The sequence below is a fragment of the Antrostomus carolinensis genome, unplaced genomic scaffold (genome assembly GCF_000700745.2).
Source record: "Antrostomus carolinensis isolate BGI_N321 unplaced genomic scaffold, ASM70074v2 scaffold31592, whole genome shotgun sequence".
Classification (NCBI taxonomy): domain Eukaryota; kingdom Metazoa; phylum Chordata; class Aves; order Caprimulgiformes; family Caprimulgidae; genus Antrostomus; species Antrostomus carolinensis.
In genome coordinates, this window is record NW_010299423.1 from 2064 (window position 1) to 20986 (window position 18923).

General features: G+C 50.4%; 1 protein-coding gene across 1 annotated transcript; it reads right to left on the reverse strand.

Moving 5' to 3' along the window:
• Nucleotides 1–1002: 1002 nt before the first annotated feature.
• GGT7 (gamma-glutamyltransferase 7) lies at nucleotides 1003–17083 on the reverse strand (the record flags this gene model as incomplete). Its single annotated transcript, XM_029083694.1, has 14 exons — nucleotides 1003–1166; nucleotides 2719–2818; nucleotides 3794–3931; nucleotides 4638–4755; nucleotides 5281–5433; nucleotides 5982–6070; nucleotides 8711–8838; nucleotides 9589–9676; nucleotides 12225–12418; nucleotides 12893–12966; nucleotides 13651–13718; nucleotides 14219–14330; nucleotides 15295–15446; nucleotides 16857–17083. Coding segments are annotated over 14 exons (1805 nt in total), but the record flags the coding sequence as incomplete, so codon positions are not given.
• Between the last annotated feature and the right edge of the window lie 1840 nt (nucleotides 17084–18923).

Consider the following 18923-nt stretch of genomic DNA (forward strand, 5'->3'; position numbering starts at 1 on the left):
TCTAATAGACTCACCAGTATCAAAACACAGAGCTGAAGTACAGGCGTGAATTTAGTAAGCAGAAAATCCCAAACCTCTCTGTAGGGATTACATGATTCAGGCTTTCAGAGCAGACAGATAAGGTGGTGTAAGGAAAGCCCTGAACCTACCTAAATGCTCTCCATGTGGTTTTCAGTCCGTGGTCTGTGGATTTTTACAAGCCTGTGGAGTACTGCTAAGATATGTCCAAAAAGTATCTAAGAAAATTAAGCCCATTACCGCTAAGCTTAAATTTACCCTGGAGGAGGCTGAACCTCTGTAAGAAAACTATTGGGGGGTCCACAAGTTGTTAGAAGTTGAAAACCATTGCTCTGGTTACCAAATCTGACTGCCAGTGAGTCTGCACAGTGATTTGATTCAAAATATTTACTCCCGAAATTCAAGGTATGTAGCGATGTGAAAAAGGGAACTAACAGAGGAGGCTGCAGGCGGGTAATAACCAGACGGCCCATACAGAGTATGAAAGGACTCCCTGGTATTCCAGCTGCAAGCACCTACAAACACTACATTAGGCTGTATTAATTACTGGTGTAGACAAGACACAAAGAATTAATTTGGAAAGCCATGGAGATGAAGAGGACAGCGTCATCATCAACGTTTTCTCCCTTTGCTAACGTTCCTGCTCGCTAAAATTAAGATGCCGACTAGAACTGGGCTTTCAAAAAGACTGAAATTATTAGCAAGACTCTGTCAAAAGAGAAGTGTTCCCTGTGTTCCTGTAACGAGGACTGGGCTGCTTGCAATTCAAATAATTTAAAAATAAGAGAAAAAAATTAGAGAGCTGTGTATTGGTGCTGCTAACCCCTCTGGTGTCATCCTGGGTGGGGAATGCAGAGAGTCACTCAGCAGCAGGTATGTCAGGCTCCCGTCCTGGGGATGGAGAAGGGGCCATTTCGGAACATGCACGTCACTCGGGTGGATTTGTCTAAAGCCTTGTTCAGCAAACAGAGCATCTCGGAGGTGCTACAATATTGTGGCTCCATCAGCATCCATGCTCCTGGGGTCCTTCAGGCCAATGATGAAACTGTTGGTTCTCCTGGCCCCATGAACTAAGGAGACCACTTTGACTTTATCCACTTGATGGCCACTGGCTACCAGGAATTCAATATCTTCTTCAGGAAACTCACCTGTAGGGATTTTAAAAGAGCAGTTTGTAACTGAAACCACTGTTGCTTTTGATACAAAGCTCTGTCCTGACCCTGTTGGGATCTCCAGTGTGAAGGAAACTGCCTGCAGCCCCTTCAGAAGGTGTCCCAGCTAGGGCCAGCCAAGTGGCCAAGGAGGACCTGTGCTCACCACTCTGAGCTGTGGTCTTTCAGCCCTCAGCAGCAAAGGCTGTTCAGAGCTGAGCGGGGCTCTGTGTGGTGGAGGAAATGAGAGGATCCAGAAGACCATTTCAAGATGTGGAAGATCCTTCTCTTTGGAAAAAGGGGAAAATACCTTGTTGGCACCTATTGTAGTTATTGTGGTTCCAGAACACCAGGCAGTCCCTGCTCTTAAGAGCTTAGTTACAAATAACAGTATTAACAGTTATTACTCAAAACAAGATGCAAGGCAGCTCAAAACTAATGACAGCAAAACAAGTTGCCAAATTACAAACCTTGTGATAAGGCTTCCAACTTCCCCTTCACGTATTTCTTAATTTCCTAGTCAACTACCTTAGGTTGCTTGCTCTACTGCTTTTATTTTATTTATTTGGTGTTCTGTAATTTCTGTATGAATAGAAGTGCCTGAGGATACGAGGCTGGGGATACAGCTGGACAGACTGAGCAGGCACACAAAAACCCGATAGTTATTTAAGCTATAGACCTTGCAGATACATTGCATAGACCTTGTTGATGCCAAATGTCCACACATTCAGGACCTTTTGAAATTGTGGATTTGTTTTAATTACATTCGAGTTTACAAGTCTGCCTGTCAAACAACAGATATTTTTAGATTTTCCTCTGAAAGGGGAAGGCCTAGAAACTTCGGCTATTTTGTGTGAAATGAGAACCAGATTTCACTGGTGGTTCACTCTGGTAAGGTATGGGGCTTCAAGAAAAATACCAATTAGACCAAGACTTGCAATAACAAGGACCGGAGCTGGCAGTACAGTCTCCAGAGTGTCAGCATTTCCAGCACTGTCAGGCTACAAGCCTTGCCATAAGCCTTGTCTTCTCCTCAGCTGGTGGAGTTAAGGGACATAGATTGGAAAGTGAAAGAATATCATTTATGGCAGTGGTAAGAAAGTATAGGAAGATCTGCCAGCTTTCAGAACCTGTCTGGGTGAAGCTGTGGTTGCAATCTTGTTTATTTGGATATCATCAATGGTGTAATAACTGATTGCCAAAAGGTTTTAAGGATGGGACAAGGCTGCTACCAGGAGGCAAGCTGGGACAGAGGGAAGGCTGGGGAGAAGCACCTGCAAGAGTTGGGACAGGTGGTGTTGGAGAGGTCAGGGAGCATTCCCAAGACAAGAGGGAGGGGGCATGGCTCAGCCAGGGCTCCAAGCTTTGAAGAAGCTAGGTCGCCACTTTTTGTCTTCCCCAAAACTCTCTGCACCCACTGGGAACCCCAGAACATGGTGAGCTGCGCACTGGGCTGTCACTCTTCCACAGCAGTGCACCAAGAAAATCCTGCTCTTTTTCTAAACACGCTAGATTTTTGGGCTGCACCACACCCAGTGTCCATACTCACTGTCAACCTGCAAGGTATTGGACTGAAGCTGTGGGTGAAGTCGACCAAGTGACAAACTTTCACTCAGATTCTTGTTAAATGTTAAAACATTTACCAAAACCTGCAAGAGAATAAAAGAGTCTCAATAATAAAAAACAGTAATGAGAATAGAAGCCAACTTTTCGAGCATCTCTCTAATTGGTGGCTCCAACATCTGCAGATGCAGCAGGCAAAGATTTTGAACTGTTTACCAAACTGTATGAACTAATGCAGGGCTTCACACATACAGAGACCCTCGAAATAGGGCCTGTATATTGCTGGTGGAAAAGCAGCACCTTTTCAGGATTGCATGGGCTTTCTGTCACTTAGTTCCTGTTAAATTAGGAGAGTTGTGCATCTGGAACGTGATGTAATCTCTAAATACATGTTTGTTACAGCCAAAAGCTCAGCACGTGACTTCTGCAAATAGAGCAGTAGGAAGCAATGGCTGGCCTTAGTTTTGCTCTGATAATGCCTTCCAAAAGGTAAGGAAAATGGGAGCCAACTTCAGTTGTGTCTTTATTTTTGGCAACCCGTTGCTGTTGTGCGTGCAATCATGCTATACGCAAGTACTGTACCTCATTACAAATCATAGATTAGGAGGAGCTGCCCAATTTATAGTAAGTGCTGAGCAGGGAGAAATTCAGTCGGGAATGCACTAAAAGGAGCTTTTCATAGGGAAAAGGCATAAAGGGCTGCCAGTCTCCTGCAATTCTCTGAATACAAAATGTTCCTTTTTTCCCCTAATGATCCTTAAGATGAGCTTTGAATAGGTATTAGAATGACACAAAACCATTACAGATGCTTTTCCTCTGCAATTATGAGCGGTGTCACCAGGAAAGGTGCCAGAAAAGTAAACTGGTAGCTCTTAGAGATTTGAAAAACCAAATGTGTGGAACTGGTGACATCAAAGACTGAACTGGTAATCCTGTGGCCACCAGTTTCAACACAGCCTGGGACGCTAGGAATGGAAAGCCTGTACTGCAGCAGGGGACCCTGCTCAGCGTTGAGCTCAACAGCTTCTCTGAGAGGGCAGGTGCCTAGACACAGCACTGACCTGAACGATGCTGCTCAGGGCTTTGTCCCCGTTGTTAGCTCCCAGGGACAGGTACGTCCCGCACATCCCCTCGGACGGTCTCACGATGGTGGGCAACAGGAAAGACAGGGGCCGTTTCCCAGGCTGAAGGAGATTTTGCTGCAGTTGAAGAAAAGACAACACCAAAGAATTTCAACAAGCTGACTAAAGCTTTGCTGGTGCTCAAGTTGTGCGGGTTAACTTCTTACTCTTTATGTTCAGCCAGCAACTGCACTTGTGTAGTTTTACAAGTCTGACATCCTCACTGCTATGATAATGCTCTCTGAAGTTAACAGGATCCATCCCATTTCATGCCGTGGCTCTCTTTTAGAGAAGGTATACGGAGCCATTCACCCTTCTAAAGTACCAACCCAGCACAGTGGGAGGGTTTTACAATACATGGCAAGAAGAAACAACAAGGCAGCACTGGAAGCCACCAGTACTGGTCTGTAATTGTTTCTTTCCAAGACCTGAAGATTTGTCTTCCACTGTCTGTTACTTTTAAACCTGCAGAGCAGAATTTCATAAAGAGCCCTTAATTCAAGTCCACAGAAAAGGACAGTTGCTTTAAAGTACATCTGGACTGCAGGGAAAACAGGTAGTGGGATGTGCAGCGTCATTTGATAAAACTGCATTATGATGATAACTGATACACATGAAGCCTTCTGTTTACTGTTTCAGTGGCTCATATAATCAAAAGATAGGAGCTTTCTACAGGCTGTTGTCTCTCAGTTACTAATAAGGCATTAAAATAGCCCTCCTGATATGGAGATGAAAAAGAGGGTACAGACAGCTCAGATAAAGAATTTGTCATGTCATTCATTACCGGCCTGGGAATTGAGTGGTTCGTTGTTTTATTTTGCCAGGAGAAATCCAACATCTGGCTATTCAGGAGGACTCCAGAGGGTGTTATAATTCCACTGCCAAAGGGACGATTCAAAGAACTGAAAAGAAAGATTAAGAAATCTCCTAAAAATCCTCCCACAGACTTACTGTACACCTTGAGGCTTTCAGGGCTCCAATTTTCTGTCCCATCTTGGTTTGATAGAGACGCTTCAGTAGTTCTCTAGGGCTGGTTAGATGTGAGGAGTGAAAGTCTCCATTTATTTAGGGGCAGGACCCATGTAGGCTCAGTCCCTCCCTGTGTTTAAGGATTCTCCTCAGGGTGACGGATTTGTCCCCATGCCCCCATCAGTCCTCAAATTTGACCATCACCTCTTCTTCAGGGAGCAGATTCAGGCCAATCCAGACATTTTTCACTGTGAGAGGAGTGTAGGATTGGACAGGGCAGAGCAGCACCAGCTCACACATCTCCACTCTGTCTCCCCCACCCTCCTGTTGTAGGACTAACCAGGACAGAGCAGCCCAGCAGCTCCAGGTCTGGTCCCATCCTGTTCTATTGAACCTGCTTTCTTCTCCCTGCTCCCACCCTCTGAGTACATTATAGAGGGAAGAAGTAAATCCTTTACCTTACAACTGCAACAATGAAGTCATCGGGTCCCATGACAAGGACCTGGCTAGCAGCAGGTCCACTCTCCATGGAGAAGTGAGGCATATGGAGATCAGACGAGAAAGACTGGGAGTCGTTAATCAGCTGGCGCAGGGAATTAGCTTTTGATTTACTTCAGCGATGAGGGGGAGAAAGAGGAAAGAAAGCCATGAGCCCAGGAAGCTGAACATCTCTTGGTCTCCTGTTGGGAGCACATCTACATGACTACTGGCGGTGTCTCCCTGAGGGGGCTGGCACTGAGGACAGGGAGCTCCTGCGGTTCCTGGGTGCACTGCAAAGGCACCGAGCCCCACATGGGGAAGGGAGAGCCAGGAACTTGCACGTGTGGTCATGACCACGTGGATGGCCATTTGTCTGACCAGCTGAGAAGGAGTAATTAGAGGGGTGAGAAAATGGTCAGAACCCTCAAGATCAAGCTGGTTTCAGAAAACCTCTGTGTGAGGACATGCCACAACCCGTCCCCAGAGCCCCCTAGTATCAGCTGTGATCCTTGCGGAAGAGTGAGCCCTAGAGGGCTGAGCTCAAGGGCTGATCTTTCCTCAGTAAAAGAGAAGTAGAAAAACCTCAGGTTTCCCTGTGCACCAAAAAGAGCAAATCCAGGAATGATATCCAAACCACACATCTTGCAACTGTCACCATGCCTGTCAGCCTCAGACCTACCTCACCATGCCTTCTGCAGCGTGAGTGACGGACTCATCCTCAGATGGGTCTCCCAGGTTGCTAGCTAGACTCAGGGCTATTTTTAATGTCTAAATTGAACAAAGAAAGTAAGAAACACATTTAGGTGGCCCTGGAAATACAACTTTTGATACTCCAAACAGGAAGAGTTATTTGGTCTCCTGGCATGTTGGCTAAAGCCTATGAAGAAAAATGTCTAAAAGCCTGGTCCTGGGAATACCTCAGTGCAAAGAGCTGTCACTCGAGGCTATGGGGACCAAAGGGCAGCAGTTTGGCATGGCAAACTGTGCTGGGGGAGCCGAGTGTATCCAGCAGTGTTTGTACAAGGTGGAACACGCCTGGCAGGAGCTGATCCGCTGGCTCAACCCAGCTCAGTGGTTCAGCTGCATTGCCAGCTGGCAGACAGGGCCACCAGGATGCCAGTTACTTTCTATTTCCATTCCTGAGTGGTCTCCACAACATCAGAGATCACAATGAATCCCAGTGGGATGGTGGGTCCTGAGCTCGTCGTTGCCTCTGGACAGCAGCTCCACCGCCGAGCAGAAATGAGCTATTCTGCTCACCAGCTGCTACCCGTGTTCCTAGCTGTAAGTCACCCAAAGTGTTTGAGCAGAAAGCGTTAGTCCCAGCACACTTAAGAGAATGATGGTTTTAAAACAGGAAAGGATTTGGTTTTTCATACATGCAGAATCCTACCTAAGCCAATCCATCAAAAATAGGAAAAGAAGATGCAATTTCAAAAGACACAGTTTATCCAGCCCTGGTTTTACAGTGCGCAGCCAGAGGACAAAGAGAAATGTGCTCTTCAATTGAGCCAGCTTGTGCCCAGCAGAAACACACCAGACCTCCAGCTTGCAGGTCATGGCGTTTTCACTCCAGATTCAAGACAGCACCTCTTTTACCTGCAGGTAGACAGCTAGATGCAACTTCTGTTTTATGTGTCCTGGTTTCACTGGGATAGAATCATAGAATTAATTCTTGTTCAGAAAAGCTGCATTTTAAGAAGATTGCAGCACCCCACTGGGTGAGAACAAAGTTGATAAGACTCTTTGTTTTAGTCCGTGGCCAGCCATGGTGTGTGGGTTTCTACGGTGGTCCAGGTCTCCAGCAGTTCCCAGTCAGCCAGGTGCTGCGGCGAGGAGGAGCGACAGCCCGGGCAGCTGGCCCAAGCTGGCCACCAGCAGTTTCCATCCCAGAAACATCACGCTCACTAGGAACTGGGAAGTTTGCTGGGGACGTTCCTCTTCCTCAACGGCTGCCATCCATGGAGGGTCTCACCCATCTTTCTGGCTTGCTCTCCCACTTGTGACCATTGTGTTTTCGTTGGCTGAGTATAACTTTGTGTATTTTATATTAGTATTAATATTAGTTATTATTATTATTTCATTAAATCTGTTTTCATTTCAACCCATGGGTCTCCTTTCCTTTTCCCAGTTCCCCTGCCCAGGGATGGGGAGGTGTCACTGAGTGACAGAACAACTGCCCAAACCAAGACAGTGTGTCACACATCTACAGCTTCTCCTGAACTGTCATCACTTATCTTCTGATGTACAGTGTAGAACATGATTAACTTCTGGAGAAGGTGCTGTTTCCATGAAACAGTTTCCTGACCACCAAACCATACAGAGGATGTACAAGAGGCTTGGTAGCCTGGGAAGAGCTCCACTGAAACAAGCAGACCATGTCCACCCCACAGGCACAGGTTAAGGACATCTTGGTCATGGCTGTCCCAGGGCTGGACTATCTGGTACTGACCTAGCACTGTATCTCAGCCATGTGATCCCAAGTAATCAGGGTTACACATGTTCTGAAGTGACTGCCCTTCATCTGGAGGCCCCCTCAGCTGTGACATGATAACCAGTGGGTGAAACTCTTGGCCTGGTGCAAATGCAAACAGATTCATCTAAAGGTTCCTGAAGAGAGCTCAAAAATAACTTAGGTGAGTCAACCTTCTCTGCTTCTGCACAGGCCTAGCAGTGTGTAACACCTCCAGTTGTTGCATTTTTGATCAGAGGCAATGAATTCCAAGCACCCACTGTCCAGTCTACATGTAGTTACATCCTTGCTTAAAATTCCCAACTCACAAAACCCAGCTGTGGATCTGTTAAGCATCTAAGAACATAACTCTACTTACAGAGCAGGAAAAGAAACACTTGACTGACCTCCTGGGAAGCTGCAATATTTTGGTAGGGCTGACAGCCCTAAATACTAGAAAAAACCATGATCTGGACCACTGAGATCATAAAGTTGGCTAAAATGTAAAGATTTTTTAAAAAATATGAAGTGTTGGGTCAGTTTTCCCTGTCTTCACCAAGTATGTTTTTACTTGCAGCACCACATTGCTGACTCTCCTTGCAGTGCCCCAGTACAGCCAGGGCCACTGGAGCGTAAGGGATGGAGGAAATAGATGGGACTCTCCTCAGCTGCTGTGGGGTCATTCTGAAGCAATGATCACATACAAGAAATGGGTAAAAGCTGCAGCTTGTTCTTCAGATAAAGCTCTGCCTAAGCAAGAAAGAGCTCAGCTGAGCTGGAGGCTCCAGCATCTGCACCTTCCCGAGGCAGCAGCACAGCTCAGATCTACACCTTAGCAATCTATTTGCTCATTCTCCTCTGGGAATTACCTACAAACACTTTTGTACAACTAAGGAATAAATAAATTATTCTCTAGCAGCACAAGAAATTCAGTCAAATGTTGAACTTCCTCCTACCTCTGCCATCCAGTGCAAGATATTCCCCCTGGGTATTTGACTTGTGATGTTAAAGCCCTCAAGGATGTTCAATGCTGTGATCAGTGCAGGACCTGCATGGGGAGGTGGGGGACTGAAAACCAGATGACCTGTGAAGGGAAGAAGAGAGGAAAGAAACTGCATTTGTCAGATACTGTCCAACTATACTACTTTCCCATAAGCTAGTGTGCTTGAGGACAGGGAAACCTTTCCAGATTTGAGGTGAAATAATGGAAAGCAACTTGATTTGAAAAGGATTTCCCGAAACATTCCTGTTAGATCTTTCTGTTTCTTTATGATGGATGAAGGAAGCCCAAACAGGGATGCTTTTTTTACATCTGAAATTTAGTTCCTTTTGGTTGGGTGGCTGCCTTCTGCACTGCAGTTGTGGAAGAACAGAGATAAAATGGGTCTGCAACACTACAGCTATAAGGAGAGTAAATATAGGGATTTCTAGAAAAGAATGACATTTCAGGAACGTTTTGCATAAAGTAAGTTTTTCTCCCTTGTAGATCAGCTTTGGAACTGTCTTCAGATGTCGGTGCTAGCCTGTGGTCCCGCTTCCATCTGGACATTGCCTCAGTATGTGATCATGTTGCATCTTTACACTCTAACACCATCAAAATACCATTGGTCACTATCAAGTTTAAACCAGGCCCATTTCAAAGTGCTGAAAACCTCCTGAACTGCCTACGACGCATCAGTGTCAGCAGGCAATCGCAGGAAACTCTGTGGAGGACTTTTCTGCAGATGCATCAGCGCAGCTTTGGCTCCAACTCTGGTTAAATACTCTCACCACCTCTTGCCAGGTGAAGCAAATTTTTAACTGGAGTTGCATGGCCCATGGGTCAGGCATTTACCCCGATAGATGGTGTGGACGGGATTCTCCACTGTGGCACTGTAATTGCTGAAGTCTTCCTCCACCAAGACTCCTCCGTAGCTGTGGACCTGCGTAAGAGAGCAAAGCAGCGCAGACTGAGAAAGGTGGGTCAAGGCTTTCTGCACTCCTCATGCTGGCCCAGGTGAACACACACCACATTGTTAAACAAATACCATTGAGATTCCCAAGCCAAGTGCAGGGTTCCTCAGAATGCCCTGAAAATCTGAGCTTTCATGGCCTTGGTGGCCTGGCTCACCACTCACCACCACTGGAATGCTCTGCAGCTCACCTCCAAAAGCTCACCCACCCTAGCAGTGCTCTGAAGATGTTCTGCCTATCCATGAGAATTGGGGATGGCACTTCCTTGCAGCCTGGGTGGCAAGGATAAGTATGTTAAAGGTTATGAAGCATTTGAATACTGCCAGGATAAGAGATATATATGTATCCAAAACCATAGAATCACATACTGGTTTGGGTTGGAAGGGACCTTAAAGATCATCCAGTTCCAACCCCCCTGCCATCAGCAGGGACACCTTCCACCAGACCAGGTTGCTCAAAGCCTCATCCAACCTGGCCAAGAACACTTCCAGGGAGGAGCAGCCACAGCTTCTCTGGCCAACCTGGGACACTGTCTCACCACCCTCACACCAAAGAATTTCTTCCTCACATCTCATCTCAATCTACCCTCTTCCTGGAGGGTAAATTGAGGAACCTGTGGGTGTAGCAGGTCATCATCACTAGAAATCTTTAGGAGACAGTTCCCACCCTATTTTTAATTATTTCAGGTGACAGTGGCTCTGCTGTACCCTTGGTCTTTCTGTCAGGCTCTCCCAGAGGTACAATTTACTGGGCTTGGTAATTTTCATGAACACAGAAAAGATGGGTAATTCCCTCCATGGCAGGTCTTCTGTGGTTGAGTCATGATGGAGATGAGGTAGAACCATCATAAGTGCACTGTGCTGTCCTTAAAACCCCCTGAAGCAGGCAACACTCTCAGTCAACATACAGGTGCTACTGTGCTCATGGGCCAACTCTTTCCTTCCAGCCAGGAGAAGCCACATGACCTGGTGAGAGGTTCTGCTGAGGTGAGTTGCTGCTGTGCGTCCCCTGGATTTCCATCCAAGAAAGGGCAAGAAAAATAACCTGTGCATGCTCTGATTTTTAAACTTGACAGTTAACTTGGCAAGAAAACTCCTTCTCTGGCAGAAATGGATGAATCACTGGAGCGGGAAAGCTAAAGCAGGGCATGTTGTCGGGGGCAGCGCGTCAAACCATCCCAAAGGTGCAAAAGAAGGTGTAGCCCATACTTGGGATCCCTGCCCCCTTCCCAAAGCAGTCCCAGAGAACAGGCCAGGCTGAACCCAACCGCTGAGGTGAGTGGGCAGGTCCCCATGCCAGGAGCTGGCTCCCTGGAGCTTGGCCAGCAGAAAGTCCAGGAGAAGGAGTGGGGAGTGGGGCAGGAGGAGCCTGGCAGCACAGAAAGGGGAGAAGCCCTGCTCAGCCACACACTGCTGACACCATCTCAAATTCCCCAGAGGGAACTTTTTTGCACCAGTGCCTTCCTGATGAAAACAAAGGGAAGGATGTTTTGGGGCTTTACTTGATTTCACCACATCGATGCCCTCCCTTTGCTGGAACAATGAAGACTGTGGGAAGCTGGCACTTTGCTCTGCTCTGCAACCGAAGCTGGAACTGCACACTTCATCCCAAAGCTTGCCAGAGTCTTTGGTTTTGCAACCCTGGGCCTTGCTCCTCCATAGAGAGCTTGTGCTTCCCCACAGCAGCCCTCAGTTCAGGGGAATGGGGTGATAAAGCAGAGTTTAGCTGTGGAGATGCACTGTAAGCTTGGGACTTCTCCTGCTCCTTGTTCTCCATCTCTGCTGTGGTCCAGGTGAACCACAGGAGAAGGTTTCCAAACACAGAGCTCACAAATAATCTAAGGCTTGAGCTGAATGAGCCCATTCCAGAATACTGACGACATGTTGAAGGTACATCGCTTGAACCATGGTGGCAGGGAAAAACACTGCAGCTACACGGGTATAAAAGGTTGGGAGGTTTTTTACCAGAATAATTACTTTGTTTGTTGTTGCTATTTTTTCCAGAGCACCTCTAACAACACGAGTTAAACTGGGGCAACCCCAAGTGGGACCAAGCCTGTCTGCTCCTCTGCTCACAAGGCTCGCAGTTTTATTCTTAAATCATCTTCCTGGAGTCTCTATCCTACAGTCCTATCAACAACAAAAATCTGCCTCTCAGCAGTGAAGCACGTCTCATTACGGGGAAAAAGGGGTTGTCACTAATACTAACACAGCCCAGAGAGGGTCTTGAAATTGAGATATTTTTGCCTTTGAAAAAATGGTCTGTCCTGGTTATAGAAGAAACAGAGGTTTCACTTCTGTAGGCTGTGGAAGTGACCTGTGCATCACTTACACCACTGCAGTGACATGGACAGGAAAGAAAAAGGAGGCTCCATGCATTTGTCCCCATCATTGTGCTGACACCTGGCTATGGCTTATCTCCAGGTTGTCACCTTAAGCAGGTGATATGGCAGGTGGCACCCCCAGCCCAGGCTGTGCGGTGCAGTCTGGGGCAGAGACAGGGACAGACATGGCTCACCTCAGAGATTATCTCCTGGGTCAAGTTTCCGCTGTAGAAAGCTGACACCCCTTCTGCCCCAACCAGCTCCAGGATGGCTGCGAGGTCCAAGCGCCGGACGAACATGCCAGGCAGCAAGGGCTGCCCGTCTGGCAGGAAAAGCTCCCGAAATTTGTCGGAGTAGTTCAGGTCCTTCAGTTCGCTTACAGCTTTGGCTGTGGGCAAGAAGGGGAAGGACATCCAGAAAACCCAGGGTGCAGGAAGGGGCAGGGGACCTAGAGTCACTGTGCACCTGATGGGGATGTTGGAGACTTGCTGTTGCCTCTTGCCCTATTTCAAAACTAGGGGGAGGCTGGATCCTGCATCCATTAGAGCTGGGAAGGAAACCCAAGGAAATCCAAGCGCCCTTCCCTGGATGGCCCTGGGCATCTGCCCAGTGTGGGCTGCTCTGACCTGTCCCCAACCAGCCCTGGGAAAGGGCTCCAGTTTTGCTGCCACCACGCTCTCCCCTTGCAGACCACATGGCTCACACCTTGCTCAGCTCCCAACACCATCCACCTCCAGGTCCAAGGAGCCCTAATTTCTCATGAATAACCATCTACCTCCCCAGCTGCCTCGCACCCAAGCACAGTGGCCAGTGTGCTGTTCTGTGCTGAGCAGCCACCCCTGGCTCCCCATCAAGTACTCACCCAAATCGTGTGTGACATTAAACCCCTCCCGGGCAACACCAGCTGTGAGGCCCAGCAGCTCGGACCACGGGAGTCTGCCAAAGAAGAAAGGACAAGGAGAAACGAGCCCTGGAGCAGGGCAAGGTTGTGGGAAGTAAGCACAGGGCTCAACTCTGCAGTCAGCAGGCTCCTGAAAGACCAGACTGTGGGGCCAGAGGTGGCCAAGAGGAGCACCAAGCTTTCAGTGGGTTGGTTTTTATTTTTTTTTTAGCAGGATCATCTCAGTGCTCCATGATGTGCACCAGAGAGTAATGTCAGTGCAAGGACAGGGGAAGGGGCATGTCTGGAGCAAAATCTCAACCCAGGCCCTGGCCCTAAGCAAGTCTTTCAGATTCCTCCCTTGCTGCCCCAACAGAGCGTCAAGAACAGCCACACTTCTTAGGGTCCAGCTAAAGGGAGAATGAAAATGCACAGACATGCATGAAAATGTTCTGTGCCTCTTTCTAAAAGAAGATTTATTGTTCATCTTGTTAGCTAAAATTTCGCTTTGCAGAAAACCTGACCATGCTGAATTCTTTATTTTGTTAAATGAAGTACCAAAAAACGAACATATTTTTCAACACAAGCCTCCAAGCACCTCTTAACTAATGGTTTTGACTGGTGGCTGAGACCGTGGTCTGATGGCACAGGGTCGTGTGCTCCCAGCTCCCCTGGGGGGACCCCAGGGCACAGCCTGTGCAGCACGATGACAGCACGACCATGCCAGCCTCATGTCTTACCTCCCGTGTAACTGGTGTGCCTGGTGCATCCCTTGTATCATGCCTGGCACCCCCACGAGCAGACCTGGCTGTAAAACAGAAAGGACAAAAAGGAAAAGGACATGGAACATAATCCCAAATTGCAAGTCAAGGAGATGGAAGTCACAGTCTTTAGGAGAGGGGAAGAGGTCTGTAGCAAGACACTAAACTAGGGAATAAAAGGTTTTGGGAGGAAACAGGCAAATTCAATCCTGGTCTCAACCCAGCTTGGTCAGGAGAAATAACTCAGCAGAACGACATGGGATTGTGCTCCTTCCTGGGACTCTTGTTCTCCCGGCTCCCCACTACCGGAGGGACGTGCCTCTCTGCTCCCCAAGCCCTGCAGGATCCAGGCATTTTGGGGCTTCCAAAGAAGTATTTTCCCTGGACTCCTCATGTCCGTAGGGCTCAGGGCCTCCCATGGTGGGAGAGGTCTCCTGTCTCTTCCCTGGGCACCTGCCCCTTGGCCTGAGAGCTGCAGGGAGAGGAGAGCTGGAGACATCAGCCAGCTACAGCCCTGGAAGGGCTGGCATGGGACACTGGTCCTCACCTTGGTGTCCTGCAGGTCCACCTCCAGTGGGATGCCCAGAGGAGCCACTTCACGGAAGTCAACCACCCAGCTCCTGTTCTTCCGGATGTCGTGGACCAGCATCACCCCACCCCTGCAGGGAGAGGGGGGTCACAGCGTGGCACTGGCTTTCCCTGCAACAGCCGCTGCCATAAAGCCAAAATGAAGAGCTCAGGTGCCACCGGGGCCAGGGCCAGCCCTGATGTGACGGGGCCATCATAGCAGGCCACCAGCCCCAGCAGTGACCCAGGGGTGGCCAGTGGCACATGGGGACACTGCTGCCCTTCCCCAGGGAGCAGTTCGGGATGAACGGGCCCGGGCCAGTGTGGGACAGAGGCAGCCCCTGCGCTGAGCCTGCAGCGAGGCTGGATCAGTCCCTGCCAGCCTGGCCAGAGGGCCACTGGCTCTGTTCCACTGCCAGCCTGGGACCATCTGGGATTTTCTTTCTAATCCGAGCAGTTTTGCAACAAAACAGGGGTTTTGCTTACAACAGTAATCCATGGTGCAGCCTGGAGAAGCTATCAGGTGATGGTGTTTTATGCAACACTCCTGAGACCTCCTGCAGAGCCAAGAGCACCAGGCTCACGTGGAGGCCACCCCTTGCCACTGTGCCTCCCCTGGCTGCTGCCCGGAGCCGGGCTCAGCCTCAGCCTCCTGCTGCATCATGAGCAGAGCTTATGGAGGGAAGCACCAAACCTCTGAAAGCGCTGGGACTGAGCCAGGGTGTTGCAAGGTCCTGGCACGCTCGCAGAGGAGCTCAGCAACCTGTGGTCACTTTTTCAACCTTCTTGAGCCTGAGGCTTGGACTTTCCTGGCAGCCACTATGGCCGATGCAGCTTTTCTCTCCCCGGGGGCCTCCATCCCTCACTGTCATCTTGGTGCACACGAAGGGTCCTCATCCCTGTGCAGATGTGGACACGTCCACAGCTTGATGTCAGAGACCCGATACCATGCACTGGGACTTGGGCTACCATGAGGGCACATCTCAGCTGGTGGGGAAACCACCTTCTTGAGGACAGTTGCAGACAACTGCATGGAGGTGAGCCATCAATACTTACCCGCCAATCCCTGACATGTGGGGGTTGACAATTCCCGCACAGAGGGCTGAGGCGATGGCCGCGTCTACTGAGGAGCCCTGCTTGTTGAGCACCTCTATGCCCAGGGCCGTGCAGTGGGCAGCGTCTGTGACCACGGCACCACGGTGGAAGATCTGCCAGAAGAGGAGAGTGGTTGTGCCTGGGGAGAGGTGTTGGGGCCACCCAGGTCTTCACCCAGCTCTGTGGGACCTGAAGCCTGAAGCCAGTGCCAAAGCTGCGGCTGATCTACATTTTCAAGTGCCTCCAAATGCAGGTGGGGGTAACATGTCCCTTGGCACGTCCGTGCAGCAGGGTGGCTGTGGCTGCTCTGCATGTAGCCATGGCCATCAGCTCGGCCAGCTTTCCCCAGTAGACACACTAAGCTGGTGGGCCACATCTCACCCTGTCCTCCACAGCCCCAGAGCAGCGTTGGACTAATCCTCAAGAGCAATGGGTGACAGCACGCTGTCCCCGCACTGTAGCGATGGGGTCACTGGAAACGGGAGTACGGCTGCAACAAATGCATCATCCCCCCCAGCACCATGGCTTGCTCTGTCCTTCCCTGGGGCCAGTGCTGGCACAATCACAGGAAGTTTTAGAAGGTTCATTTTAACCCCATGGTACAAATTGCAGCATCTCAGCATAAGCCAGGGTGGCCTTGGGAAGCACAAAGACGGGAGGGCCACAGCAGGCTGGCGGGCAGGACCAGCCCTTCGCGATGCCACGAGCAAGGCTGTTTCACGGCCTCCCTCCAGCGCTGCACCACAGCCAGACGCGAGGCTGAGCCACCCCACTCCCAACGGCTGCGTCTGCACACCAGTGAGAAAGCAGTACATTTTTAAAAAGCCAAGCTGTTTCATCTGGACTTGCAGGCAGCTCTGCCCTTCTGTGCAGCATGTGCAGATGATGATGGGGACTAATGACAGCTCCTGGGCCCTTCTCAGGCTGTGGTGGATGCTCCCCCAGGAACTGGTCTCCTGACTTGGCAGGAGATGTTCTGCAGGAAGGTATGACCACATGGCCATGCTGCCTTTGCTCTGCAATTTCGCACTGGTCTGTGGGACAGATTAGCAGGAGGTTCAGCTCTGTTTCCAGCTATTCCCCTGCTTGATCCTGGATGGATCCTTCCAGAGGTGAGCCTGGGCATACAGATCCATAAAACTCTCTCCAAGTGGAGATGTATGAAAGACAGCCACTGCTGAACTAAGCATTGCTTTCTGAAAGTGTTCACACCTGCCTCAAACCACGGCTGGAGACAGAGCAGCAAGGCTGCCTGTTTCCCCCTGACCAACACCACCAAGCCTGCCGGGCACAGCCACCCACACCCCGGGGCAGGTGCCGAGAGCCCAGCTCACCTCTCCCAGCACAACCCCCAGCTGCAGGAAAAAGCTTTTGAGACAATCTGGGGTCACCCAGAATCTCAGTGATGCCAGCCAGGGCTCACCAGCACTTACCCAGCTAAGCTGCTGGTAAAGAGGAAAGTTAGGGAGCTTCTCCTATTTTCAGAGCCAAAACCCAACTGCAAAGGCACTGTTTCGTCTTACCTGAGGGTCCCCAAAATAGATCTGCATGATCAGAGCCACCGTGACCCCCGTGGCGAAGGTCAGGCAGGCGGTGATGATGACAGTCAGCCCATCCTGCCGGCAGCTGCAGTCTCCAGAGAAAGGGTCCTTGCTGGTCTCCTGGAGAGGGGACACGTCCTGGCTGCCCATCTCTGATGAGGACGAGGGCAGGCGCTGGAGACGCGCAGACTTCAGGAAGGAGTCTGGGTCTTTGTGGGCAGCAGGGAGAAAACAAGTGTTAGTTATTGAGCAACACGGGGCTCTTATTGCGGTGTTTACCGAGCACTATAACATTACACCGTGCCCCTTCCAGCAAGGCTATTACCTCCCTCTCAAGAGACTTTCTGGCTCAGATGCTGCTTTAGGTCATTTTACTGATCCCTTCCTTTAGCTCTAGTTATTCCAAACTGACTTCCCTGGAGATTAAGAGGGACTAAAAAACCTGGATTTTGCTCCATTTCAGTCCATTCATCAGTCTTCAGCGATGGGCCCAGTTACTGCTCCGTTTAGACTTGCAAACAGGTCTCTGAAATGCAACAGGACTGATGAAGAAGAAATTAAGATATAAAAAAAAAAAATCCAGCAGCCTCGTTTGGAGCTATGCTTGAGCTAAAGCACCTGAGCAGGATAGAGGTGAAGCAAAACGTGTGGCCTGGGCAGAGGAAATACCTCGACAGAAGCATGGTAAAGCAGGGGCAGAGAGGAGCAAACCTGCAAACGGAGGGCCCTGGGTGTCCACCCGCTCTGATGGCAGGAAAGGCTCTGCTTCCAGTTCTTGCTTCCTCCAGCTGACGAGGCCCACTGTGAAATCAAGCTGCTTGCTGAACACCCAGCTGCGAGATGGCAAATGCAACGGGGCAGACAGACTTCTGCCGGCCGGCAGACAACGCTCAGCAGGATGAAAAAGTCTCTCTTTTGCTCGGAAAGACGCCTTGAATCGCTGCTCACGTCAGCTGCTGTCTGTGCGGTGGGGAGGACAACGGCTGAGCGTGCCCTGCCTGTGCACGGGCACTGCTGGGCACACGGAGCTGCTGGTGCAGCTGTGGGGACATCCCTGTCCCTGCCGGGCACCAAATGGGACCAAGCAGTTCAGGGCATCATCCAGGGCTCCTGAATGAATTTTTTCAGAGGCTGCTCAGAGCCAGTGGGAGCCACGGTGCCCCACACACCTGTGGTGGGAAGAAGAGGAGCACCAAGTGGAAAAGACAAGACAAGAAGCTTGTCCCTTCACTCAGGGGACATTTCCTGCGTGTGAGGTAAGGGACAAGGGACTGAGCATGAAACCCCACATTCCCCATCACCCTGCTGTGCCTCTCCGTCTGCTCTGGCAGGCAGCATCTCCCTGGGGACTGCCAGCCCTGTCCTTGCCAGGACCTCCAGGGTGCAGCTCCCTGGGGCCAGGCAGGGAGTTAGTTTTAATTTCAGTAATGCTGCACCCAGGATTAAACCCACCCGCAGGCAGAGAATCCCCTTAGAGGGAATTTAATCCCGTTCATGCTGCTGTGATTTAGGAGCACAACTCAGGAAGGCTCAGCTTTCCCAGCCTGTGCCTCCGAGCACACGCAGAGCCCCGAGCCCCTCACCGCCACGTCTGGTCTGAGTGAGCCAGGCCGGCAGTGTGCAGCCAGAGCAGGAGGCCTGGCTGGGGGGGCAACGAGACGGGGTTCCCCGGTGGGGGCCACGACGGGCTTGGCAGGGGATGTCACATTGGGGAGGGATGTCACATACAGTCCCTGGCACCCTCTTAGTGGGGCACCAGCCCCACCAGTGCTGAAACAATGAGGAGCAAGCTGGGCTCCTCTGCCAGGCCCCACCAGGATGGCGTCCCTCTGCTCTGGTCCTGTAGCACTAGTGACAGGCCAGTCCAGCACGAGGGGACATGGCCATCCAGGGAGCAACCATGGGAGAGGACAGGCCATGGCCCCACCCACACTGAAGTCCCTTTGTTCTCTGCCACAGACATCCCACATGGCCTTGGGCAAGTCACTTAGTCTCTGTGACCCCTGGTGCTGCATGGGTCAGCAGGGCTGTGGTCTGGGGACAGGAGAG